Raw genomic sequence first — 27,756 nt, 5'->3', positions numbered from 1 at the left:
AAATGCTGGCACTTCCTAGCCACTCTCGATTGGGAATATTTGAGGTTTTAATGTGATTGGTTAAATATTTGTTTTCTTCTTTGTTTGGTAATAGATGATTAAAATTTGGTTTTGTGCCGGAATAAAAATGGCTCTCCATGGAATCAGGGATGACTGTTCAGTTTCAGGGAGAGCCGCGCGAGCTTGCTTGTTGTCTGAGAGATGCTGCTTGTACTTACTGGAGCTCCTTTGTTTTGCAGAGATCATGATGCAGCCGCCCTTTTGGATTTCTTTTTAATAATGTGTGACCCTTCACCTTTGATCCCCTGACCTGCATTACCTTGGTAACCATTTCATTTTTTAATTTAATTTCATTTTTAATTTTGGTGTACAAGCTGTAACATTTCATCTCTCCAAGCACAGCACACTGATTTCCTCAAGTAGAGATTCTCTTTTGAGTGATAAAGTTGCAAAATGCTGTCTTCATTTTCTGTATTTAAATTCATTTTGATTTTTAAGAATAAAGTGTAATCTGTGTTTTCATCTTTTTAAAATTTAAGTTTAATGAGTGCATTTCCCCATGTAGGGTATTTCCTTTTCTGTCCATGTTTTGCAGAAACTATGAATTAGCTGATGTTTACATGTTGCTCACATATACATGCTTGGGAGCCTGAAGTTTTCCTTCTCATTCCACCCCTCCCATGCACACACACGCTCACACTTATCACACCCTCACACAACCCTGCTGCCTCCTTCCCTGAGAAACAGCAGCAGCTCCAGTTGTTGTTCTCTTTGATGCCGTGTATTTTCAATTGTGCTTTGTGCTCTCAAGTTTTCCTGAAAGAAAAGTTTAAACTATGTCATTAAAAGGCTAGAATACAGTTATCTCATTAAGTTTCACCTTTCTCCAGTTCTTAATTATCTATATCTTTTAAACATAAGGGAAATCAATGGTTTACCTGATCCACAATGTTTTTTGTCTTTGCCGAAATCTGGCCAGCTCTGGTGGACCCTATACGCCATTTACCCTTACGGTTATTTTTCAAGTTAATATAGTTTTTTTTTTTTTTTTTTTTTTTTTTTTGTTGTTGTTGTTGTTGTTGTTGTTTTTGTTTTTGCATTTACCTTAAAAATAAAGCAGAACAAACTTTAAAACAACACTCAGTTCTCTGAACTGATAAAATACCACTCGCCAAATGTAGTTCTTAGTATGGCCAGGGAGCACAGATTAACACTGAACACACTTGAGATCTCACAGCTGAGATTTCTAGGTGAGCACTGAAGTATCGCTTAGTCCTTTCCGAGCTGGTCGATACTCTCGAATGTTTACATCATTCATTAGAACCACAGAGGACAAGAAGCTGCTTGTTGGTGACCAGGGCTCTTGCACTTGGAGCTTCTGAGCTTGTTTTTGCCTGTTACACCTACATCCCTGGAACACTGCCTCTGGCCTGCTGGGTATCTTGTCACAGATTTGCAGAACGCTAGAGTTGAGAGATAGAAAGAAATAAAGTTTCCTGTGATTGATATGCAGCCTCTGGGACTTTACCTGTCCTGGGAATTAGGGGCTGAACCTTGACGATTCTTGTGATTAAAAAAAGATTCACATCATAATGCACGGTACAGTTGTACAGAATTTTTCTTCTCCCCAGAGCCCTCCTCATCCTAGTTGTGTCCTTTGACTGTTGGGTGCTGTGTCCTTTAGCACTGACCCTTGACATGAGTGACGGGCTCAGAGAGTGGCGGTGCTGGTGCTGTGACTCCTCTTCCCTCAGCTGCCTCATGGTGCCCAAGGGAGTCACAGGCTCCCTGTTGACAGTTGGCTCCCTAGAGTCTAGTACTTTATTCATAAATCTAGTAGGAGCCGAGGACACATTAATAGATGTAGAAGTGACATTTTCACTGTCACTGTGATTAAATAGACTAGATAACTGTACATTTTGAAGATAAAACCATTTTGCTTCAGAAAGCTAGTAACTTAGGTGTAAACAAAATAGTTCTGGGTTGGCACTTAGGACTTGTACCAGGCTGTACACCCCATAGATATTGTCCATGTCATTGTGACTCACTGAGGGGATTAGTATCTGAGTGAGAGTCTGCTCTGCACGATGAAGGCCTGGACATGCCATTCACATCTGCTAAGGCAGTTCACAGAGCTAGAAACTCCATCACAGAGATTTCAGAAGACATGAGTTTGGGTTGAAAACCGTTAGTTAGGAGCTTGGCTGCCTAGGTAGGAGTTTGTATGCCGTTTTCTTGCTTCCATTGTATTGTGTATGAAATACAGATGCTGTATGTCTCCTACTTGCTTTTTTAGGGTTGTTGGGAGGATAAATGAAACACACTGAAAACTCAGAAGAAAGGTGCTTTTGAAACTGAACCTCATCCTATGGCTGTGCCAAGAGGCAGTGGTAGTGAACCCCGTGGTGAAGGGCCAGGACCATGGCTGTGGAGCCAGGCTGCTGAGGTTCGAATCCCACCTTGGCCTCTTGCAAGTGTTCTGACTGCAGCACATTATGTAGCCGCCCTATTCCTGAGTTTACTGCCTCTTTAAATGGGGTGACAGTGATAGCACCCACTCACAGGATCATGGTGAGTCCTAGCAGTCGATGTGTGAGGTCTGTAGAGCAGCGCTAAGAGCAGTGTGGGCAGATGTGCCTGCTGCACACCTCAGGCAAAGTGGGCTCCAGCCCTTCCTCCTCAGTCCTAACAGAAGACCCACAGACATGGTGAGTAAGGACACCCGCAACCGAGGCAAGCTCAGGGCAGAGCTCCACGACCTCGTCTCTCAGAGCCCGGCTTCCAGGAGTAGCCTCACCACTCCTGTTCCTTTTTTTTTAAAGGTTATTTTGTTCACCTGTTTTGGACATTGGAGATGAAGGAAAGAAGAGTAGAGAGGCAGAGTCACTGTTTGCCTGGTTAGCTGGACTCACCCTTCACTTTCCCTTGGTAAGCCCTACAGCTAGCGTATTGCAAGTCAGGGTGTTGTGCTGCCCAGTGTTTTTCTCAACTGCAGAAGTCTTGAGTGTCCTCTTAAGTCAAGGGAAATGGCCTCACTGCCACCATGTGTGAGAATATGTATTAGGTGTCCTTCCCAGTTCTGTTACACATTGTAATCATCAGATTTCCAAGGAGGCAGGAGGGCCTGGCAGAGTGAGCTGCTGCTCAGGTAGGTTTCCACACTCCCAGGCCCACGGCCCTTAAGCCGCTTTCACTGACACACGTTAGTTGCACAGCACAGTTTTGCCATTTTGGCTGCAGGGCCTCATCTGGGTTCACTCTTCCTCAGTCATCAGACAGTAACAGAGCTGCCCTAAGCTTAGTAAGGCTTTGCAGGGAACAGAAACCTTTGTCCTACATGTGTATCCAGAGTCCCTTGCATAGCTGGTGAAACACTGGGATCAGTGCTCTACCCTTGCTCTGATCTTTTTCTAGCTGAGAACCACTGATCAAAAATTCTAGAAGTGTATTTTATAAAGAAAGAACAAAACAGGTAAATGATTTGCACACATGGAAATGTCTCTCTGGAATGTATGGGCTAATGATGTTACTTGGAGAGCAGATTACACTGCACACTAAAATGGGTCTCCCCTCATTGTTTAACCAACACTAGCCAGTACCTAAAGCCCCTATCATTGCTCTGCACAACAGTCCTGAGTGAGCAGCCATCACAAAAATCAGGCTTGTGCCTATGTTCCGAGGCTCCTGAAGTAGAGGTCCCTGGTTTCATTTCTGTTGCTACGGTATAAAACCAAAAACGTACAGAAAGCAGCTTAGGGGAAAAGGGTTTGTTTCAGCTCACATCTTCTAGCTTCAGGCCAACACTGGGGAAGTCCCAGCGGAGCTTGAGCCAGCTAGTTACATCAGGTCCTCACTGGAGCTGAGAACAGCAGGCACACGGGTACCTAGTACTCAGCCGGTGCTCTGTGCTTAGAGGCAGGGAATGAGCTGCCTGCTTGCAGGCAGAGTCTCTATATTAGTTAAGGTATCAAGACAATCCCTGACCCATGTACCTACAAGACAACCTGGTCATGGAGACCTTCCTCCTAGACGATAGATTGTATCAAACAGTTAGAAGTAAGCACCACAAAGGCCACTCTTGCTTCCTCCTTCTGCCACTGTTCCTTCCTCTCGTGTCTTGTACATTTGGGTTTTCTTTCTCCTTCCTCCATAGCTCTGCACTGCGCCCTCCCCCCCAATAAATCCCTGGCATTTACAGTGTACCTGTCATCACGATGTATGTAATATATTTACAAATCCTCCAGGGGTCCTAGCACATAGTAGATGTTCCAGTGAACTTTTAAAAGTATATTTTGTGTCTGTTTTTAAAGGAGTAGGTGCCACCCTTCATTAGCCTGAATATAGTTAGGCTGTGCTTGTGGTTGTCTATCCCAATTTTGTTCATCTTAAGGACTTGGGTTATTTGCCACATGGGCTTTATTCAGTAGGCTGAGAAGCACCGTGCTTTACGTCAGCGGGACCAAGCAGTGCCTGCAGCTTAGGCACTAGGACAGGCTGGTGCTCATTGGGGGCTTTTTACCTTGGGCTTTCACTTAGCTGCTGTGTAAGCTTTTAAACTGTAAGGGAGATGATCACCCGTGCTGAACCCCTTGATTTTGGTGATGAGGAATCTTCTCCGGAGAGGGAGAGCCTTCACACCCACTGCCCCTTCTGCTGCCACACCAGTCCTGTGTTAGGGCAGAGCAGCAAACATGGCAGCACAGAAGCTTGGCATTAACTGCCTACTTCCAGCAGTGTTGGTGGAGTAGTCAGAGTAATTAATCTTCCTCTTTCCCTCCACCAGAGCAAGTGATGTAAGGTTAAGGTGGTTCTGAGGGAAGCAGAGGTCTCATCTGGAGTGTAGTGGCTCTGTGTGAGTCCCTAGATCTGAATATTTTGTTCTGGTGACCTTTGGGGCCCTCCTGATTTGCCCTTGTGGCTGTGGGAAGTTCTCTGTGTCATTCCCCATGAAGGTCTGCCTAAGCCAAAGTGTATTGATAAAGAAGATGGCATCAGACTTAGGGGGATGTCATGGAAATGGCAGCAGCTTGTAGTTCTCATCCCCAGTGACTGATTCCACCAGAAGATGGTGGCCATAGTCCTGTGGGAGTGGCTGACCCTTTACTTCCAGTCCTTTTCCTTCTCCTGTGCGGATTCTGTTTCTTAATGCTTCATCTTTCCAGAGATGGTGCCAAAGGACAGGTTGAGGAAAGTAAATAAGGACAGGTAAAGTTCTTGGCCCAAGTCTTGTCTCTGGGAATCACCTGCTGGGCTCCCCTTAGGCCCCACCACACGTTCCTGCACATAGTAGACACTCAGCGAATGCTAGCTCTTCATTTCTCATTAGTGCAGGTAATTAAGAGCAGGCGCTGATAGACCGCACGTATCTGTGCAGAGATATATCTGTAATTAAAGTTTTAATTAAAGAAATACCAGACCAGGCAGATGGTTCTTATCCCTGCATCCTGTAAACCTAAGAGCTATGTCGTCTCGATCCTGCAGACAAAGGCAAGAGTAGCCGCCTCCATGGTGGTGCCAAAGGGGAGAGGGAGTCTCACTAGCTGGCCGTAATCTAATTTTGGTAGCACTCTATGTGATGACACATCTGGGGGTAATCATTGCAGTCTGATATGGAAAGACAATACATCAAAGGGACGTCCTGACCAAAGCTTTTAAGCTTCCAGTCAAGGGCATTACTGCGGCCCAGCTGGTAGATCACAAGGCGTGTGGTTTTGTGCCGGCTTACAAAAGCTGACAGAGTGTTATTTAGGACTATCAGCTAAGTACAGTGTTAAAGTAGAGCAGCAGCAACCTGGCGCTTCAGGTGTTGGCACAGTACAGCAACACCTGAAGTGCAGAGCTGAGATGTGACTCAGGCTGCCTGCCTCAGGTGCCTCACAGCAGGCCTCTGCTATGTCACAGGGACCTCAATGGTTAATCAAGTGCAGGTTTAAAACACACAACAAGCACAAAGGCTAACAAAAAAGACCTCTCTAGATCTTACACTACTCAGGACCTCCAGGGACTTCCATCCGTTCCCATGACCATCACAGGAAGCCAGAGCAGTACAGGGAACTAGGCAGGCCATGCTTGGGGTGCATGACACTCACTGGGACCTCTAGGACCTCTACTGCCAGGTTTCATTTCCTCAGTCTGGCACCAGGGTTGAAGGCATCCGTGCAGGTGCGGCAGTTTTACACAACACTGCTCCACTAATGCCTCATTTGCTGCTGTGCAACCCCAGTCCTGAAGACTTGTATTTCTCGGGGTTATCTCAGAGGTTAGAAGCCTATCCTACCTTTGCTGAGCACTGGTATCTCTGCCATCCCTTCTGTATAGCTTCCCCAGAAAGAACATGTATTATCCCAGGATGGTAGAACTTGGATCTGACTTAACCTATCAATACCATCTAAGAACAACTGCCGATTAGCCTGGGGGAAATACACGTGTAGATGTGAGACAGCTGCACCCGGAGGACTTGGGATGTCCTTTGAACAGAGTGTTTGTCTCAGGGTTGGTGAGAAATTCATCTGCCTCTGCTTGGGAGCCTTAAGTATTTGGTAAACTGTTCTGTGATATTTGTTCAGATCATGGTAGTATCCAGGCAGTGTCACAGGGCAGTGCCAGTGTCACATGATCTGTGTAGGGCAGTGCCAGTGTCACATTCAGTCAGCTTTGTGCATTGTGAATTTGAACCTGGCAGACTAAACAATTTTTTTTTTTTTAACTTGAGCTCAGAGTTTAAGATTGCAGGAGGCTTCCAGCTTATAAGTTAAACTCTTGCTACTTGGAAAGTGGTGCTTGTGTCTTGCTTCAAGGTAGCAAAGACACTCATTTCTTCAGGGAGGGGCAGAGTCTACAAGACTACCCAAAATGGTGTGCTTTTTGTTTTTCTTTTTTTTAAGGTGGCGGATAAAATCTCCCTCCTTGACTTAAGCTGATGTTATTTTTGTATCCATGCCGTCTTATCCTCCCGTGTGCTGGGATTACAGGTGTGAGCCAAGTCCCAAGCTAAGTGGCCTACTCTTCATGGTGTAGATTGGGAGAAAGTTTTTCACCCTCCTGACAGCTCCAAAGGGATTGATGCCTAGTGTTTATTCATTGTTCTTTTAAACTGTTACCAGAGGTCTAGTGTGAGCTGACTAGGTCCCTGGAATAGAGCAGTCACACAAGCCACATTTCCTCTTGAAGACCTTTGCTGGTTGGGGAAAAGCAACAAGAAACAAAAATCAAGTACCAGTAAGAGGGTTTATATGTATTAGCTTTCCATGTACTAACTCTCAGACCTCCCCTCCAGCACACAGCATGATCTGTCCCACTCTGTTCCCAGGTCCGTGGTGAAGAAGCCAGGGTACTGCAGAGCTAACTTGTCCACCTCACCAGAGTAAGCACTGCTATTGGTGTTCTAACCTAACTCCAGATTTTGTGTTAATGAAGCTTTCTGACCAGTTTACTTTTAATAATTAGCAGCAACAGGTTAACGCAATGAGGTAAACCGTGTCCTGTGGCCCAGGGTCTGAGAGTGCTCTTGTCACTCTCATTTAGGTATGACTTGAGCATGTGCCTCCCATTTGTTGATAATGCATAGTAAGCCATGGAGATTGGGAATGAGGGCATCCCAAGTAGGTAAGACAGCCCAAAAGCAGAGGCCCCAAGATGTGTGCAGGGCTGGCCACAGTGAAAGAGGTGAGGAGGACAGCTGCTGGTGCTGGACAGGTAAGGACTGAGCACCACAGGCCAGGCAGGCACCAGTAGTAGCATTCTGGGAGGCTTTACAGGTCATAGGTAAAGCTTGTTTTTGAGACAGTGTCTTACCTATGTAGTCCAAGCTGACCTGCAACTTAATATGTAGCCCCAAGCTGGCCTTAAATGCTCCATTCTTTTGCCACAGCTTCCTGAGTGCTAGGATTACAGATGTATAGCGCCACACCTGGCTAAGGCATTTTGAGTTTTGCTGAATGAGAAGCCATCATCCTTTTTTCTTTCTTTTTTCTTTCTTTCTTTTTTTTTTTTAGTAGAAGAAAAACAGGAAGAGAGCCCTTTAAGGTCCAAGGAGATGGCTACGTGTGTAAAATATCTGCTCTACAAGCAAGAGGACCTGAATCTAGCTAGATTTTCTTATAGCTTCAGGGAGGTTGTGTATAGGGCAGATCCCTGGAGCACACTGGCCAGGCAGTGTAGCTAAAGAAGTGAAGTCCAAGTTTAGTGAGAGATTCTGTCTCAGAAAATCAGGTGATAGCAACAGAAGCTCACACCTGGAGCCAGTCAGCCTCTAGCCTCTACCTGCACATACATGAGTGATTGCACCCCCACGGGTGAACACCCACACCCCTACCCCCCCACTATAGGCAGAGTCTAGGGCCGGGTCTGCACACAGTATCCCAATACTCATTTTGGTATAGCCAGCAAGCTCAGTGCCATTTACATTTTTAAATAGGATGAGGAACATGAGTGATAGATACTCTGGCACATCACAGTTCAGATTCAGTTGTCATCCTGTTGGGATAGAGCCCATTACCTCATGCATCTGTCTCAGCCTCACAGTGACCAGCAGGGCAGCTCCTACTCAGGAAGGACTGTCAGAAGCCCAGCAGACCATGTAGCTGCCTCAGGCCCTTTTTTAGAAAGTTCTGCTTCTCACTGACTTAGGAGCCTGGAAGCAGGCAGCCCAGTAAGGGAGAGAATGAAAGCGGATTAGTCAGGTATAGTCAGGTGCCGGGTATGAGGAGCTGTTCAGCAAGAGCTGATATATGGGTTCTCATGGAGTTGTGATGTCAACATTAAACACAAACTGGAAGAATGCAGTCTCTTGAACTGGGAAGACTGTGAGAATGGCAGATGAGGAAGAGGGACAAGGAGAGTACCTGAGCTGTGATTTGGGCAGATCAGCTTTTACAGCTGTCGTGTGTCTGTGCAGCTCAGAGGAGAGGCCTCGGCTCTCTGGAGCAGTACTAACACTACTGCACAGGGAACCAGGGAAAGACAGGTCTGAGCATGGACCCCTGAGCTGTGTTAAGGAGGAGGGAGAGTGAAGAACCAAGCAGAGAAGGTGGACAAGAAGGCCTTAGAAACGGTGCGGTCATCTTTCAGATTCTGCCAAGGTTTAAGCAGGACACCAATGAGGCGTCACTGGTATCAGCGTGGATTGACTCGTTAAGAGCTGTGGGGACCCAGTACCAGCAGCTTCAGATGAAATCGAGAGGGTAGAAAGTTGATCACTAATTTTGAGGTTCTGGTTTCAGGAGCTAAGTGCAGGCCAGGCCTGGACTGGAGTAGGACATGACTTAACCTGAGATGAGGCTGCTGTGAGTTGTGTTCAGTGGAGGAGCTAAGGAAGTGCTGGGAGTTCCATGGTGCTCAGAGTGGTGCTTGAGCTAGAACTTTGGAGGGTGATGGTGCTCATACACAGACCTCAGGCAGACTGTGCCAGCTGTGCCAAGGGAGCTGCTTTAAAGAAGTCAATGAAGTGAGCTGAAGTAGATTGCACTGTATTTCACCCACTGATTGTGATGTCTGTAAACAGGTGTCTTAGGGGCTCTGCTTTGAGCTTCTGCTGCGGGGCGAGTCTGAACATCTGTGTGATCTGAGGGCTGGTCTTCCCCACTGAAATTCTGGAGCAGAATTTCTCATAGTAACACCAGAAACATAGGCCATAATTTCTGAAGGCTCTTCCTCACATGGCGGCTTTCTGGTGCCTTCTGTCTGCTTTCATTCAGAAAAGGCCTTTCTTGGAGCAGCTAATAAAGGTGTTGCCCTTGTGAGTGTTCATACAGTTCTCCAAGGGGAGAGTAGCCTTTAGAGTTTTGTCTTTATTTCCGTGTATCTTTAGATGCTGATCTTTATTTTGGCATAATCCTCAAATCCCTCAGATTCTGTAAGTAATACTTAGCTCAACAGTCTTGAAGGTGTTTGAATCCCCACAGAAGCCGGCTTTTTAGCAGCTTCAGGGCATGTCTGTGTGGTACAGACAGCAGTGTGCACACTCTCCTTGTCCTTTCTGGTCCTCTTGACAAGGCCCGGGTCAGCTTCTACCATGAAGTTTAATCATTATATAGTTTATATCTGCACATGCACAAATTAGTGTGTTTGTATATTTGTGTTGCTTTGGCCCACATTGAGTCTTTGAAGATTAATAAAAATCGATCAGTCTAGAAACTATTTTTTAGTCTTAAAAGCTGGGAAAAGGCGAGATAGCCTGCAGGTCTGCCCCGGCTCACTCTGTTGTTGCTTTTCATACCAACAGCAATGCAGACTTAGTCTGAGCCCCAGGAGAAAACCGATGGGGCCCTGAGGCTGCTCCTTACCAACCCTGAGGTTACTGTAGGCTTACAGTATTAAGGTTAACTAGGGGTTCCTGTCAAGATCTTTCAAGCACAGTGTTTACGAGAGCCATTTTGAGCCTGTGTGCCATGTGGTCTTTCAGTGTGAAAGGAGAGTGAGGCTCGGGCCTGTGGCCTGGCAGGGCCCGGGCTCCAGTGCTGGCACAGACTGTTGTTTTCCACATGTATTCTTGCACCAAAAAATAAGAGCTCAGGAAGCATGTTTTAGAAATAATGCAGCTCACCTCCTGCATCAGCTCTTTACCCTAATGAGAGCCTGAGGGGAACGAGGGCAGCAGGAGCCGTTGGAAACAAGGTGGGAAATGGCTCCGATGGCTGGACCACTGCAGCTTGTTCAGGACTTTCCTCACCACCAAGAGGGTTTTGCTTATAGACGAGAATTAGACTTCAGTGGGCCCTGCAGAACAAGGGCCGCCTTCTCTGTCACTTGTAAGTCACGGGCCATGGAGAGAACCAGAGGCTCAGGGTGTGGAAGGTAGTGTTAGCACAATTAACTGTCATTCATGGAACGGTAATCTTACTGAAAGGAAGATCAGTTTGTCTAGACTGGGAAAGCGAGTGATCCTTGCTCACTGCCTTTTTAAATTTAGATCTGAGCTTCTAGAGTGCTTAAAACAAAACAAAAACAAATTTAGGTATAACATTTGAACTTGTGATTTATTTATTTTAAAAACTTGCTGGTGTTTGCTCTTCCTTAGGCAGTGCCTGCCCGTCCCTTGTCCTCATCTGAGAGTCCATCTACAACCCCGGTCCCTGACCGCATGTCCCCACCCAGTGGGACCTTGCTTGCCTCTGTTCTGCTCTGTTTGCTGCACCAGCCCACCCTCCTCCTCAGCCTCTGCAGGCCAGCGGGGACCAAAACCTTTTCTCAGGCTTTGCTCAGTACAGTTGACTCCAGTTCAGTGTTCTCGCAGGTGTGGCCCCCAGTATGAGGACCTGTGTCACAGTCTGTAGTCACAATCTCTTTCATGCAGTGAGGAAGTTCTCTGGAGCTGGTGCTGGGCCTCCCTCTTCCTCTTTGCCAGCCCAGCTGGGCTCCAGCATGTGGTGAGAAAAGAAATCAGGGTGGGGGCGGGAGAAATGATGGGGTGAGGTCCCTCGGGTGAAAGAAGAGAAGAATAAATGTTGTTTTGTTTATGCAGGTCTTAAGATTTTGGTAGCAGAAAGCAAATATGCAGAGAGCAATGGAAACAAGTCAGAAGCTGCTGTCTGGCCCCAGAGATGTCTCAGTGTATGCACATGTGATTTATGCTGAAATCTTCAATTTATGCTGGTAGCTCAAGTTGCTAATTCAGTTGAATAACACCTGGGGAAATAGGCCATGAGGACTGTGACCTGCCGAAGGCCACGGGTCCTCTTCACACTCAGGCCTGTGATGCACTGAGCATAGCCTGGTGCTGTGGGCCTTGAGCCCCCCTTGACCCAGTCCTGTGCACACCGTGCTGATGTGAGGGCTGAGAGGCAGCCACGCGCCTTTCACTCATGTGCACAAGTCTCATGACTTGTGAGGCTTGTGCTCCGCTTCCCTCACTGCCGCACAGCGCTGCCCACTAGCTCCTGACTGAGGGAGGCTTCCTTTCTACATTTGTGTACTTTGGGGTAGACTCAGAGTCACTGTGGAAGTCAGTGGCAGCTTGTTAAGACCTTACATTGATTAGGAAGTGTCGTTGACATAAGCCTTAAACATCCCTTTGATGTACTGCATTTTTCTAACCTGGGAAACTGGTGTGTGGTATCGAGTTGAAGTGGTGGGAGTTAAGTCGGCCTTCTTGGGGCTGTGCATCACAGACACCCTAGCAAGGCAGACTCTCAAAGAAGGATCTGCTCCATCAATGTGCAGGTAGACATGCTATTCTGGATGGCTCCCCTGAGATGCCATGTCAGAAAACAGCAAAAACTGTAGGAATGTGCTGAACACATAAGTAAAAAATTCTTGTAAAATTAGTGTTAATTGAGCTTGGACCTCGATATATTTGAACTTTTAATTTGTTTCTTTAAAAGTTTTGTGGTCTCTCAGATATAGCTTAATAAAATTTATACTGTAACATTGTCAAAAAGACATTTCTATAAGGTCCAATTTTGAATTATCTTAGGGAAATAGATCATGTGTGGGGTAGAGACACATGTACACATACACATTCATGTGTGTTTAAAATATGCTTTGGTTGGCCTTTATTCCCATGTTCTCTTCTTTCTCTGCCTCTGGAAGTAGGGCACATTTTCTTCAGTTAAAAACAGAAATAGAAGTGACGGCCTTGGCCCATCTCACACCTGTTTATTCCAGGCTCTCACCGCATTGCTCACGGGCGCAGCAAGAAGAGGCTCCAGAGCTGGAGCCATGAGGGCTGACACATGGGGAGGAGGCCATCAGAGCGCATAGGGGAAGCTTTCCATCTTACCAGCTCTGTATCTTCTTCAGGACAGTTCTATTAGTCAATTAATTGTATTTTAAACCCTAAGTGTATATGAACCGAATGTCACTAAAAGTGAAATAGATTCAAGTGACCCATCCTTCTTCATCCAGAGTGACTGAGAGCACGGCAGCTACTTACCTTGGGGAGTGGCCTGCACCTGTGTGCCCTGTGTCCCTGTTGCCCCCAGCAACTTCCCTCTTCTTAATAACACTCGCCTGGCAATGACCTGTGTGTGTTGATTCCTGCCTCCCAGAAGAATGGAAGCTCCTTGAGAGCAGGGCCCATTGCTGTCTCTGTCTCCAACACACAGGGCAGCTCCTGTTACATCAATAAATGCTGTTCGGTGAACTAGTGGGCCACTAGTGTTGCGTCCTTTCTCAGTCTTCCCTTTGACTCGCTGTTTATGTACTGTGTGCCATTGAAAATGATAACGTGAGTAGGAAGTCTTGTTTTGCAGTTAGGGAGATAGAAGATTCCAGAATATCGAAGACAGCGGGATTATGAGCTGCAGAGCCACCATGTGTTGTGGTGTCCGTGCCGCCTGCGGAGCAGCAGGCAGACAGGAATGAGTCACTTCCTGGCATGGCGTAGCATCACCATCACTGAGGAGAGTCCAGGAAGGTAGAAAAGCAGCAGAGACCCTGAATCGTCTCCTCAGCTCTCTAGTGATCCCAGTGACAGTTTCTAGTAGACCAGGTGCTGTCTAGTGAGCAAGCATTTACCAAGCGGAGCTGGAGGCTACACCATTCTGGTCATCGCTGCCTTATGAGAATTTAGGACTTAGTGGTCCCAGGACTGGCTTAGCCTATGGGGTAGGTACACTCTGTGGTATTCCTGTTGCCCGGGGTGCATGTCCGTATGTAGAGAGTAGCAACAGAAGTCCTGGCCCAGCAGCCTTTGCTCTCCCTCTACCCTTGTGTATTGATGGAGGGCACAGTACCATATTACTCCTGCAAATCTTGAGTTTTTATTTCAGAACAAAGACTAAGGAGCCAGTCTCCTGTGACGTGGGGTCATTGTCTCAAGGTGAGTCTGTAGTGTTGGTGTGATGACTGGTATGCAGAAGTCAAACCTCTCTAGGGTCTGTGTTCATCTCATTGTGAATGCTGCTTATTACACACAGAAAGTGAACTAAATCCACGACAAAGAACTGATCAAACCCAAGTTTTCCTCACCTGCAAAATGTCCAATAATGTCAATCAAACCAGCCTCAGCCATTTTAAAGTAAAGCAAAGGCCAGACCTCTGTGTCACACAGCAAGCCAGGAAGACAAAGCTGTGTAGTAGTGATGTTTGCACCAGGCAAGTGACCGAGTGATTCTGAATCACTCTTCTCCCGTGGAAGGGTAAGAAGTGTGGCTGTTGAACTGAGAATATAATCCAGGAAGTGGCTAAGGCGGCCGAGCTCACAGACCCCTCAGAATGTGTGCATGAGTAGATCCTGCTGGAGGGTACAGGAGTAGGGATGAGGCTGCATGCTTAGAACGGCTGTCACATGGTGAGCATGACCACGTGCTCATTCTTAGAGGGGCTGAAGTACAAACAAAACCAAGTGTCAGCTCCACTCAATAAAATGCGCTATGATCTTGTTACGGTCAGCGTCTCCTTTCTGATTCACCAAACAAGGTTTCTCAAATTAAGACGCTGACTTGTCCTTCTCGGTTGGTGCTCCTGTTCTGTGGGTGTGAAAGGAGCTGGGAGAGGTTGACCAGGTTACACGTCGAATGGGACTAAAATGGAAGAGAAGTTCTTCACGTCTGCTTTTATTTTGAAATGTCTTTTCATCATGGTAAAGATCTGATTGGTTTACTGTTATTTACATATGTACATATGCTTCTGTGTGTGTGTGTGTATGTGCGCTCGCGCACTATATGATTCAATGAAATAATAGTCACTGTTAAAATCGCATACTTAGCACCTCATCCATTTAAAATTGAGTTTGCATTCAGTGTTCCTGTATTTAAATTATGTATCATACACTTTTAAAGCGAGATTGCATGGTCAGTGCCCTCTGCTGGTGCAGAGGACATCAGGCAGAGGAACTTTGACCTAGGAGCCTTTAAAGAGGAGCCACTTTACATGGAGATTATTTTGCCATCTTTTCCTTGTGATTCTGAAGGCCCTGGTTGCTGATTTATACCCACTCGAATTTTGTCTTTTTTCTTGTTTCATTCTTGCCAGTTACTCCACTAAGCCTGGACCTTGGGGTTGACTTAGTAACAGTTTCATTCAAGTTGAAAGCAGTGCTCTGAGTGAGGGACTTCTCAGGTGGCCTTGCTGTAGGAGAACATGCTGGCATTTAGATTTCCCGGGGGGATCTGTGGGATAATTTTACATGAATTCCTTACCCTGCCTTTTGGAGAAGGGGCATTGCTGTCAGTTCCTGGAGTAACAGAAGTATTCCCTGCTAGCTTTGTGTGATGCACAGACACAGCTGGGCTCAAACTTGGTGAGTAGGTAGGTCTTGATGGCCTTATCTGTCCCCCTGGTGTTCTCTGGAGCCAGCTTTTCCACTGAGGTCCCCGACCAGACTCTATTACTCTGGATTTTGGCATCAGGTAGAACAGACATTGAATATGTCTCTAGCTCTGTACAGCCTTAGGGCCTAGAGAGGTGGTTCTGCCTTATGTGGGTCCTTGTGAAGTAGAGAGGAAGCCACACCTATGTCTCTGACTCTGAAGAGAATGAAGCTGAAAGATGAGGTCAAGGGCCAGACAGACCGCCTTCCTGAATGGCTGCTAAAGACGTTTTGTACACTTAACAGCAAGCCCTGCCTTTGATACAGAAAAGCCACTTAAAAAGCAAAATACCCTTATTTTTGAGTCAGCTTCATAATTTAACAATAAAGTTATAAAGATGAGACTGAGTTTACGCATATTGGTAATTCCTTTGATACCACTGGGTTTCCTTGAAAAGTGTTTTTATAGTCAGTGCACCTGGGTCAGACCGGGTGTAGGTGTCCACGTAGCATTTTGCTGAAGACTGAAATGTTTGCCTTCAGTACCTGAGTTTCATTGCAGGCAGACCTGGCACTTGTCCCAGACCACCTTCTGCTTTGGCTTCATTCCATGTCTCTGGCTATTTGACATTAGAAATACTTTGTGAGATTCTCCGGCATCTTAATGTGTCAGTATTCTCCGTTTGTACCACTGCCGATACGTGCAGCCTGGGGGGGGGGGTGGCCCGTGGCATCGAGTTTCAGCTCTGCTCTCTTCTCATACATTTAGATTGAAGACAGTGTAGAAGTATGTCTGCTTTCAGTGAATAAATGGTCCCCAAATGTTTCTTTAGGTAAAAACTCGGTTCAAACCTCTTTAATGCACATCATAATCCAGTCTGCTAGCTAGTGTTAGTATGTTTATTGAAACACATGGAAACTCCTTGAGGTTCATGTACTTCGGTTTAAGAAAGTGATGTGCCAGACACTTGTCACCTGCCTTCTTAATGCCGAGGATGAGAAAGGGAAAGCTTTGCCCCTATTTTATGAGCCAGGTGAAGAGGACCTAGGGTTGACCTGGTGGAGGGGGAAAGCAGCCCAGCACCTCTAGCACACAGCTCCTATAACATTCACATTTGAAAAGGCTGTTGCCCTCTGCATTGAGAAGACATTGGTGATTATCAGGCTGCTTATGCATAATAATTCTTTGATGCTTTGTGGCCACTTTCCTTCTTCTAGATCTTTATCAGCTATTCTGGAGTTGATATTAGGCCTGAAGAAACCAGGGCTCAGGCAACACAGGCTCATCTGTAAGTGACGGCTGTGTTGACCTCAGTGGCACCATAATTGGCTCCAGGGTAGCTGGGGCTGTTTCTCTGAGGCTTGGCTACCCTGCGATCTGGGTTCACTCTGTGCTGCAGATAAACCTTGACAGCAGAGATTGTGCAGCATTTTTTAAATAAGTGCATCTCCAGAGAAGATATTTGCATGTATGATGGAGGTGGCCATGCGTCAGGTAAATTAGAATACCTTGTGCATTCCTGTCCTATGAAAATTACACACTGTTGTGGTGTGCCTTGCTCCTCTTTACTTCTGATTGATGTCCATTCCTAAGAACATCTCAGAAAAGAGTTCCCTGTGCTTATAGCTCTGTTAACAGCACACTTGGCGTCAAGCGTCAGCCACTTTGGTAAGTTTGGTAGGTGGCATCTGTTGCTTTTCTCTTTGGCTCCTTTGAGATTTGGCTCCAGCTGGTTTCTTAGTTGCAGTATAACTGAGTACAGTCTTTAATTTCTGATCCCCTGCCTTCACTTCCTAAGTGCCACCTTGCTTATTTATTTGTACTCCTGGCTGTCCTGGAACTCACCATGTAGACCAGGCTTTGAGTTGAGGGATTCTCCTGCCCCTGCTCCAGAGTGCTGGGATTAAAGGTATGTGCCACAAAGACCTTTTCAGCTGGTAGTAAAGGTGGCTCTGTAAAGACGAATGGATTGAGATAAGCTCTGATCCCCTGAAAGCCTAGCGGCCTCGTTAAAGCTGAAAATGTCTGGAGTGTTGCCTGTTGTAGTCTGGCACCTGAGGTTCAGGAGAGCCGTCTGGAGTCAATTCCTGGTGGCTGTTCTTACAACTTCTAGTGTCTGTTGTGCAGATCATGGTTGTTGGTTTGCTTGCCCTCTTTATAAAACATAGACTGGCTGGAAAGGATGAACTTTGAACTCTGTAATTCTGTCAACAGAGACAATCTCAGGTTGGCAGAATCCAGGGGAGCTCCTAGGGGAGCTTTACATTACAGTGAGTTCTTTTCCTCCTGAGCCCACGAGAATGGCCCTAGTACTTGGCTACTTTTGCAGACTGAGATTTTCCTATCAACCATCGGAGATACTTAACACTTACCGCTCTCTTGTGTTGGACTCTGTAACTACTTACTGGTCCTAACTGGAAGAGTGATTATGACTTCAGTATAAATTTTTTTTTTGTATAAAAATTTTGTATAAAAATTCCAAACCAACAGGCCTATTCCCCACTCACCAAGAGCCAGTTATCTAAATAGTGAGACCACAGGCCTCTTAGCCACAGATGGTGCTTTTCTACATTTCTGTTGCCTTTCCCACCAAAGAGATACTACAAAACGAACAGAGCCTAGTTGGAAATGAGGACCTGAGCTGCCTGGTGCCTGTAGCAAAGACGGGGAAATGGCTGGGTCAGTAGCTTTGTGTGAAGGTTGGTGGGACATGGGCTTGAGCCTGCCTATTCAGTACCCGTGTGACTGCCCTGCACTGGCAGAGGCATTTAAAGTGGGTTTTGCTTCTTAAGTTTAGTTTTGAGAACCAGCTACTATGCAAACTAAGTTGCTGGGAAGTTTGTTTTAAAGATGCGAGCACCCTCTATTTCAGCTAACCCAGTAAAAATAGCATGGAATAAAATTTAATTATGCTGTACTGAATATTTCATGTAGAATTAAGGGGCAAAGCTGCCTTTAAAAAAGCATTAGGTTTGGGAAGAAGAAAGGCTTTGTAGGTTCTTTGGAAGATGCTATAATTAAAAGATTTGCTCAAATGTATTTTCTCCCTTTTTGAAGAGTTTAAAGAAATCCATCCATCCTCTCCTAAATTGATTCTTTCTCCAATGTCATTGCTGTCTGGCAGTCAGTATGCTACTGTGGTGCTGATCTGATGGCTGCTTTCTGTCAAATGTAAAGTGGTTTGTTTTTTAATCCTCTGATTTAGACTTTTAATAGAAAGCAAATGTTTGGCTTACTTTGGTTTCTGCTGAACCTGTATTTAAACCCACAAACAGTTTGAATAAAACGAAGGCACCACTGGACTAGCTATTTTAAGCATCTCAGGATGTAAGAATGCTAAATGGGGTTCCCTTGTAAAAATAGAAATGGTTGCTTGCATTTACATAATTACTGCTAACTAGCACAACATTTTAAACAGTGATAAACTCAAGCCAGAGAAAGTACCTGCTTTAAAAAGCCTGGTGATAGGAAGTTGTTCGGTGAGCCTTGCTGCTGATGAAGGGCCTCAGAGGCCAGCTCCTCAGTAAGGAGGAGGATGTGGGAAGGGAGGGGTGGCAGGATCTGGTTAGATGCACTGGAGTCTGCATCTGTGTTAAAGGCTGCCGAGGGAGGAAGAGTGTGAAGATGAAGGAAGGGTAAGCCTGGCTGGGCCATACCTGCAATCCCAGCACTAGGAAGCTTGAGGCAAGAGTGTGATTTGCAGCCAGCCTGGGCTGAGAATGCCCTGTCTCATAGAACCTAAATAGGGTATACAAACTCATTAGTTAAAGCCTCAACTCTGGAGTCACCACGATTCTCTTTCCCCATCTCAAACACCTGATCCCTGTCAGTTCCTTTATTTCCTTCTAATATGGGTCAGACTACATCTCCACCCAGCCAGGTCTCCTCCTCTTCCGCTGTACAGATACTTCCATTTCCTACTTGGACTTGCTGCCTCTCTTCGCTTCCTTGCGGGGCAGCCATGATCTCCCCAGAAGCGAGAGTAGCAGTTGCATACTTTGAGTACCTCTGGTCGGCCTTGTCATCCCCCCAGCCCCAGGTTGTTTTCTCAACCTCTACTTGCTGAGGCTGTCAAACCTAGAGCACATCAGACATGGCTCTCTTAGGCATTTCCTGTTTGGTCTACCTGGAAAGCTTTCCTGTCAGTCCTTTTCCACCATGTGCTGGCTCCTCTGTACCAGCCAGGCTCGTTAGCTGTTGCCATATCCAGTCTGCATCATTCACCCTGAATCCTTGTTTTCTCCACGGTGTTTATTAGTCAAGCAACTGCTTCCTTATCTTGCTTCCTGTCTCTTCCCCACCACATCAGTGCTCTCAGGTCTGCCTCCTCGGCGGTGTTCCCAGCAATCAAGTACCTGGAGAGCACAGGGAGTTGATGACCAAGTGGGCACGGGAGAGGAGCTTGTGTGGGAGGAGACTCCCCCCACCCCGGACAGCTAGCCCCCCCTAGGGCATCATGAAGCCCCCAGATGGGATGGAGAGCTAATGTTCTGGCTCTTGTCCACAGTGTGAGCTTGCTAGGTGGTTGGCTTCCTGGTTGGGGCCAGTGAGCTAGCATGACCTGTGTCTGCAGAGGGCCAGTTCTGAGAGGCAGCAGCCATTTCCTGTGGCATCTGTGATCTCTCTCTGTTGTGTATAAGCACACTCCAGGGTCAGCAGTCACTCTGGCTGGAAATAGATCTGTTAAGATACAGGTATCGGCAGAAATCTAGACCTCAGCTAAGAGCATTTGGCTTTTTAGTTTCTTCCTCAGAATTCCAAATCTGGGGAGAAAATATAGATAGCTGTTATTACTTGGAAAAGCGAGGGTGCTCATGTAGGTGGTTGGACCTTTTATACAAACTTCCTTAGGGAAGAGAAGAAATACATGTCCAACTCAGAGATTTGGATGTATCCTGCCTCTCTAAACTGACCGTTGGAAGTACTCACTCTGGGCCGGAATGCACTAGCTGGGGACTGGATTGTGAAACTCAGGAGACCTGTTTGCTGAGCAAAAGCACCCGGTGGGACGTTCCATTCTTGATGCTATCTTTATCAGGGCGTTTTGTAGTGATTGGGTTGTAAGCAGTGACTCTTCTATTAGTCTACAGTGAAATGGACTCTTTTTTTTTTTTTTTTTTTTTTAATTTAACTGAGATGTGGTTACTGCTCCTTGGAGCAGGAGGACTTGGGTTACTTTTGATGGAGTGTCATTTTATCAGCTGAAGTTCTCTCCTGTTTGATTGGAGCCTAATGCCTTGGAGATTCAGTTGCTGTAACTGCCCAGCTAGGAATGAACAAGGTGGGAACAAAGCAGCTGGCGCCTTCTGCTGACTGTGGGTGCTGTGTGTGCCAGCGAAGAGCTTAGACAAGGCTGGCCACTGTTGGAGGTAAGAGCAGCATCAGGTTCCGTGGCAGTGAGCGGGTGTGATCAGCAGGGTGTGCTGGGGGGAGAGTTGGCATCCTCCCGTCACTTCATGCCATCAGATCCCATCACGTGGGACTGGATCGCTGGTCGATGTTGTTTGAAGTTAACAAGGTGGCTTACTTCAGCAGAAGGTTGCAGCCATATTCTGTACACCTGGCTGCTGCTTGTCAGTGACCCCAGGGTTGAAAGGCCACGTGACTCCTACATACACCGTTAGAACTTGTGTGTACAGTGAATTTGGAGCTGTCTGATAAACAGGAGTGATAAAGTCATCACTTCTGCATCCTCTGATGCGTCCTGAGGTAATGGGATTGCTGCTTTTGGACATGCTGGCTGTAGTTGGTGGGCTGTGAGTGTCAGTCTCTTCCCCAGTCTCTTGGGGCCAGAAGAGTTTCCTACCACACAGGGTCCTAGCCTTTTTTTCTATGGCTAAGATATTTGCATGGACTTTTGGTGAACTACATGACTGTAATTTCTCTCACCTTTGAAGAGTCACGTTTAGTGTCTAAAAATACCCATGACTCCGACATTGTTACCGTAAGATAGCAGGTTCCAGAGATTCAGTTCCTGAGTCATGCTCACACTGGTTTTGCTATATGGTTGGCTGATCATTTCCTAAAACGGGTTGAGGAGATTAAGATTTGTTAAAATTATTGTGTGCCCTGATTGAGAGAACTATTCCGTGTGCTCATTTAACAGGGGCCATCTGCTGCTCATCCCTCTGGTTTATTGGTAATACATTGTCTTTCATGCCTGCAGATAGGTTGAGGCTCACAGGTCGTGCTGACTGGTGGGATTGGAGTGTGAATTGGCCTCTGAAGATGATATAGATGGTTTTCCAGGGGCTGTTCAGGAAGGCACGGGGGAGAGTTTTTCTGTGGTGTAGCTTGCTGGCTGCACTAACTTGATTCCTACAAGTACCTGTAGCCTCTTGGCATGAAGACCTCCCAGGAGGAGGCCCCTGGTTAATGTGAAGCCATGGCCTGTCTTCTTCAACATACCACTTTTTAAAATATAGAAATGGATTGTGTCTATCCAGCATCTAGGCAGTCTGACTGTCCTCTGTGTCCGCAGGCTTATTCGGAAACTCAGGTATGTTTCTAGGGTCTGTGAGGTCATGTGACCTTGGGTACAGCTCTCAAGTGGGGGAGCTTTGCTGCCTGTGGCAGCTGTACGCCATTATGGGAATGAACCCAGCCTGCTTATCCACCTTGGATACATGTGGATGATAAATAGTCACCAAGGCCCCATGATAGCTGAAAGGCACACTCCAGCCAGTGTGTGCTGGGCTGTAGGGTTTCCTGACGGATGGCGCCTATTCTGGGAAGCAGCTTATTGTCTCACGTGAACAGGCCTTCTAAAATAAATGACTGCTTTCTTAATGTTTTGAATCATTTTCCTCAGCACATGTTTTGTTGCAGTGGTTTGAAAGCTTGCCAAATATATGCTTTTGCACAGCTCCCTGCAGGGCTGGGTCTGCAATCAGCGCAAACAGTGATTTAAGGTTGAGCATAATTGGGAACTCAGCAATCACTTGCCTCGAGTTTGATCGAATGGCAGTAGAGTGCTTGAGACTTACTCTTCTGTTAAAAGTTATATATGTGTAAGTCATGCACTTGAGATGCAGCTCCACTGCCTATAGGGAAGAAGTCAGTGTGAGGCACTGGGAAAGATTCTGGTGTGGTAGAGGAACAGCTTCTGTGCTGGAGGAAGTGATTAACTTTGAACAGTCTTTGCAGGTGCCACCACAGAGGCAGCTGAGGACCATTGTCACATCATGTAACTGCAGGATGGACAGAAAGTCTCATGCAGAAATGCCTGTGCAGCCTTTGTTTTATCTGATGATCTGCTGTACATCGGTAATTGTGCCAGGAACTGGGTGAATTTGCTGTGGACTCTTGCTTAACTAGGGCCTTCGTTTTTTTCGTTTCAGACACTGCTGTGTTTTCAGTTGGTTATTGAGGTGTCTGTAATTGAGACCCTTCACGTGGGTCTGCTGGGGAAAAACACGGTTAACTGCTCACTCTTTGGAGCTCTTGGAAGGATGAAATGGAGAGTCTGCAAATCGGCTGTGAGCCCTCCTGTTTCCTAGGCTGAGGTCCTGTTACTGAAAACGCAGAGAATGCTGGGGAAGGGGGAGAGGCATCTGCTCCTTGCTGCCTGATGGGACTGCTTAACTGGGTATTGTGCAGGTTCCGGTCCGCCCCACAAGAGAGAGTGCATCTGAGACAGGAAACAGCGGAAGCCCCAACAGCTGCATTTTGTCACCTCATGTGCTCTAAATCTAGAAAGTGAGCTTTCTCTTAAGTTGTGTTTTGTTTTGTTTGTTTGGTTGGTTTGGATTTTTCAAGAGTTTCTCTGTGTAGCCCTGGCTGTCATGGAACTCACTTTGTAGACCAGGCTGGCCTTGAACCTAGAGAGATCAACTTGCCTCTGCCTCCAGGTGGTTGTCAGCACACCTGGCTGTTCAGTACACTTTGTAATAGTTGAAAGCAACCTATTGTCTGGAGTTTTAGTGAGTAGAGCTCCAAAATTTAACCTTTATTTGCAAAAATATGTAATTATGAAAAATTATGCAGTTTATCCAAACAAATCAAAACATTACTTATGTGAATATTTGAGTTCGGCAGGGTATATATCAACAACCAAGATCAAGATTTGAAAACAGTATTGGTTATAGTAGCATTCCTCACACAAACACTTCAAAGGAACTGTGTGTGACTGTGACTTCTGAGGACTTTAATGTCCATGTAAGAGGAGAGAGGGCACTGTGTCAAATGGCTTGGCACTTTCATGGCACCTGTCTTCACATTAGTTCTGAATCGGTGCCATTCTTATCCACATTTAGCTGGAAACACAGAGAACATAGGAACACAAGTCGGCTTTGAGAATAAAGCTAGATCACCGTTGCCTGGTTCCCAGACTCCCTTACTGCTCCAGCAATCAGGACGATGGTGTTGCTGAACGGTGGACGTGGAGATTGATGGGACAAAATTGGGAGTCCAGAAATAGACTTGGTCAATTGATCTTGACAAAGGTGCGAAGGTATTTGAATGGAGGGACCCTCCAACGAATAATAATCAGAGAGTCATGTGCCTGGACTCCCATATAGAAAGAGAAGGAGGCATTGTGTTCACCTTAGATGTCCATAGATACAGTTTATGTTACAGGGTTGTGAACCGTGGGGGAAAAACCAAAGGCTTGGGTTAGAAGGAACTCCTTGATTTGGTACATTCTGTAAGAAGTGAATGTCAGACTTCACAGAAATTAAAAAAGACAGGATCATGGAAACCAAGGCACCCAGAGCAAAGCAGTGTTTCCCAGGACTATGTGTGTGATGCCCAGACAGCTCTTAGGCCTCAGGAATATGAAGCCTCAATGGGAAGACAGGCAAGAGTTTGGAATATACACTTGAAGAAAGACAGGGAGCAGTGAAGTACATGGAAGATGTTCAGTAGTCACCAGGGGATTAGACCACAGTGAGACAGCACTGTTCACCAACACATGAGAGTGTAGCCTCACCAAGTGCTGGTGAGGATCAGAGCACCGGACACCCAGCTTGGTAGTGGAAATGAATACTCAAGGCCACAACTCCAGTCAAGTTTGCTTTTGTTTTGTTTTCAAACAGAATCTAGACTTTAAGAAAGTCTGATGAACCGTTGTTTATTATATGACCCAGCAGCTCCTCTTCAAGGTGCTTGCCCAAGAGAAGGAGGTGCTGCGTTGATATGTCTTTATGGATACTTTCTATGGCGCCTCTCTTGTGGTCTCTAGATCCATTAGCAGCCCAGATGTCATTCACCAGGAGATCAAGACAGCAATGAGAAGGACTAACATAATGTGGGTGGCTCTCAAGTGTCTTTAAGTTGAGAAAAAAAGAGACATGAACCATTCTGGAAAGGAGGCAGGCTGCTGAGGACTGTGAGGGGAGTTCATTGCTGCTAAGGCCCAGGACCTGTGGGGTGATTGAAGTCTCATGTATCTTGGTTGTGGCCCTGGGTACATGCTTGTGTGTTGTTAAGAGTGTGTGTGGCCATGAATGGCTGAAACAAGTTATACAAAGGAAGGTCCTTGAATAATAAGTGTGTCAAAGTCATTCTGCATATGAGGGACTCGGTGAAAGTGCAGTGTCCACAGGGCTCTGCAGTGAGGGAGAGGCTGCTGAGCTGAGCAAAGGGATGCTCAGCTGCCGTGAGCACTTCCTGCTCTCTCAGACTTCTGTCCTCGCTCTCACAGCCCATGGCTCACAACCACTTGTAACTAATCCCAGAGGAACCAGTGTCCTCTTGTATCCTCCACAGCCACATGCACACTTGGTACCCATGATACACATACATAAAAATGGAAGAAATTAAAGAATTACAGTCTCTGAGTTTTACGTTATTTTCCCCTGCAGTCTATACTATGGCCCAGAAATTCCTCTGTAAGTACCTTAAAGAAATAAGTATGAAAGCTCCCTTAAAGGATGTGGACAATAATGTTTATATGAAACCCCAGACTGGGAACGAGTCATGTCTACCAGCTAGCAAACCTCTAATGGAGTATTACAGAACTGCTGATTGCCGTAGCGATGGAACTCCAGAATGAGAAGTGTTTACTCAGCACCTGCACGATGATGTGCAAGCCAAGGAAACCTGCCAGTGGTGACCACGAGACAGAAGGGAAGCAGCCAGAAGGAGACCCAGCTTTCTGTGGTATCCAAGACTGAACTCCATTTGATGTGTGATAACATGGTTATGACCAGGTTCCGGTCCGTACCTCTTACTGTGTGTTATACCTTATATATGAGTAGCTAACTTTTATGGATACTTGAATCCCAAGTCCCAGTAGCCATCTTTTCTTGGCCACTCTTGGGTGAATCCTTCATATCTTAGTTTCTGGGTGGTGTATGGTGTTGGTCTGCTGAGGCAAGAACAAACAGGTCAGCTGCTGACTGGCCCATGCTCTGGGGCCTTCACCTACCTGTGTTTGCCAGTTGGCCATCTACAGAACCCCCGTATTAGGACGAGCTGGGGGACTTGCATGTGCACAGCCATAGAGCAGGCTTGAAAGCCAAGGCAACTGTAGCTCAGATACACATGGGGAGGAGGGGTGTGGACCCCTTGGCTCAGCCTTCTTTAAATCCTACTGTTCTTGCTTTGGTCTGTCCACTTAAGGGTGGTATCATCCATCATGTCTAGACAGCTCCTCAGTTACCTGCAGTGTCTCTGCTCCTGAATTCAGACTGCTTATCTAGACAGTGCTGACCACCGCTCACCCCCTCTACTCACACTGAATTCACAGTGTGTCTAGACAGTGCTGACCACTTCTCACCCAAATTTTGCACTACTGCTGTGTTCTGCCCCACCCCCTTTTTTGGACAGAGTTTTATTCTATCTGGCAGGCTGGCCTCATACTTAGTCTTCCTCCACCTCAACTGTAAAAGCTTTACTTGCAGGAGTGTGCCACTACTGGCTCTCCTTGAAGCTCTCACTAATCCATTGTCTGATTTCTGCCTCTGTGTTCTGGGGTGTCTGAACATCAGCTGGTGTTCACTATCCTTTTCTTTGAGGGAATCTTTGCCGCTTCTGTTCAGGGCACCGTCCTGCCCCATTCCTCAGTCTTTGCCGTCTCCTAGCCAGCCTTCCCTCTTAGCCTTCTCTTCTAGCAGAGCACATATCCATTTACTTGTGATGGTATCTGCCTCTGTTCTTAGCCTTACATATTCTTTATTTATATTACACATTATGCCCTGGCATCTCTGGGGACAGTACCTGCATCTCTCACTTGTATCTTCTGGGGCCAGATAACCTTATATCTACGATTATAGAGGCTGGTGGTACCACCACTTCCTTACTGGTCTTGAGTCTCACACAAACGTAATGTCCCCAAGAGACGTGTCCTTTAGCCAGTCTGTTGGAATGCATGGGCTCTGGACACAGGAGTCCAGTGCCTGCCTGCAATCTTGAGCCTCTGTGTGGCCCAGAATATACTCTGGTGAACCAGGACTGCTGTGTGGTGTGCAGGCTTTCCATTTAAGGTCAGAGGAGGAGCTTCTTTTGGGTCCTAATAATCCTGCCAGTGAAGTTACCCAAGATGGTCTTCTCAGCAAAGAAGGAAAGAGGAGAATTGGGAACAGTGCCCTGTCCAGGGACTCTGGGACACAGATCTGCCAGCCTCCTAAAAAGGAAATCTCCTGTGTTCGGTGCCTTGGCTGAGCCTAAGCTACTGATGCCAGTTGGAAGGGCAGAGGTAACTTGAGGCACAGCTGCCCTCTGTCCTCTGGTAGGGAAATTGGCGGCAGCCCTTTCTCCAGCCTTAAATAGCCAGTGAAAAGTTGGTATTTTAGATGATTCTACTCCGCTGCCATAGCAAGGGAGGGTGGCGGGGGTATGCCAGAGACCTGGCCATGGGCACACTGGAGCTGGACACTCTTAATCAAGGCCTAAATCCTTACGTCTACGCAGCATAAGGAAGGCACGGTGAGACTGTTTCAGAGGCAGGCCAGTTGGCGCTGAGACGCGTGCCTCCTCTTCCCACTCTGTAGCTGTTCCTTCATGTGTTTTTATTTAATTCTCCCTCCCCTCACTTCTGAGTGCAGCAGTCTTCTCCCTGAAGGGGGTGAGAGGCGAAGGTGCTAAATGAAATATTCTCATGCAGTTATTATTTGCCTGGGGCCAGTTTGAGTTTCTTGAGTAAATCAAAATATGCATTTTAGCTAAGTTTAAAACCTTGCTTCCTGAGCCCCGTGGGCAGCAGAGGAGGAATGATGTTGAGCGGCCAAAGAGGTGCAAGCTGGTGCAGCGTCCTCCTTGACAAGCCTTCCTCCCGAGCGACCCCAGGGTACGAAGAGGAAACGGCGCCTTCCAGGTAGCTGTCACTTAAGGCTTCTGTCTGCTGATGCTTTCGTTTTGTCTGTTGTAATTTCTTTCTGTTTGCTTTTTTAAATCCATGTGGTTTCCATTATGTCCTTGAGTTGGGGAAACAGGGAGAGTTACTGGGCATCCTGGAGCCAGGCGGCAGTGTCAACACTCTATCTGCTGAGTTGCCAGACATCTGGGCTCAGGGATGGATGGTGGGACGCAGTCCCTGACCTCAAGGAACTCTACTGTAAGGAGATAGGACAGATGAAATTGCAGCTTCAGCAGCTGCCCTCCCCAGAGCCCCTCTCTCTCCTGC

General features: G+C 46.6%; 1 protein-coding gene across 11 annotated transcripts in view; it reads left to right on the top strand.

The window, feature by feature from the left end:
- Positions 1-27,756, top strand: part of CAMTA1 (calmodulin binding transcription activator 1) — a 773,163-nt gene that overhangs the window by 66,047 nt on the left and 679,360 nt on the right. The window contains exons 4-7 of one of the 11 annotated variants that reach the window (XR_013975130.1): positions 240-323; positions 2,297-2,446; positions 2,823-2,928; positions 12,604-13,026. The exons of 8 other annotated variants lie outside the window; for them this stretch is intronic. Coding sequence is in view for 1 of the 3 variants with exons in the window: in XM_080921351.1 (XP_080777477.1) it covers positions 240-248 (9 nt within the window). In the remaining 2 variants the exon portion in view is untranslated. Of the gene's footprint in view, positions 1-239; positions 891-2,296; positions 2,447-2,822; positions 2,929-11,461; positions 13,027-27,756 lie in introns of those variants that run through there. 2 more of the 11 variants (XR_013975131.1, XM_080921351.1) reach the window with 2 other exon arrangements.

This window comes from Micromys minutus, assembly GCF_963924665.1.
Source record: "Micromys minutus genome assembly, chromosome: 9".
Lineage (NCBI taxonomy): Eukaryota > Metazoa > Chordata > Mammalia > Rodentia > Muridae > Micromys > Micromys minutus.
The sequence above is the reverse complement of the archived record's forward strand: the minus strand, read 5'-3'. Positions and strand labels throughout refer to the sequence as shown.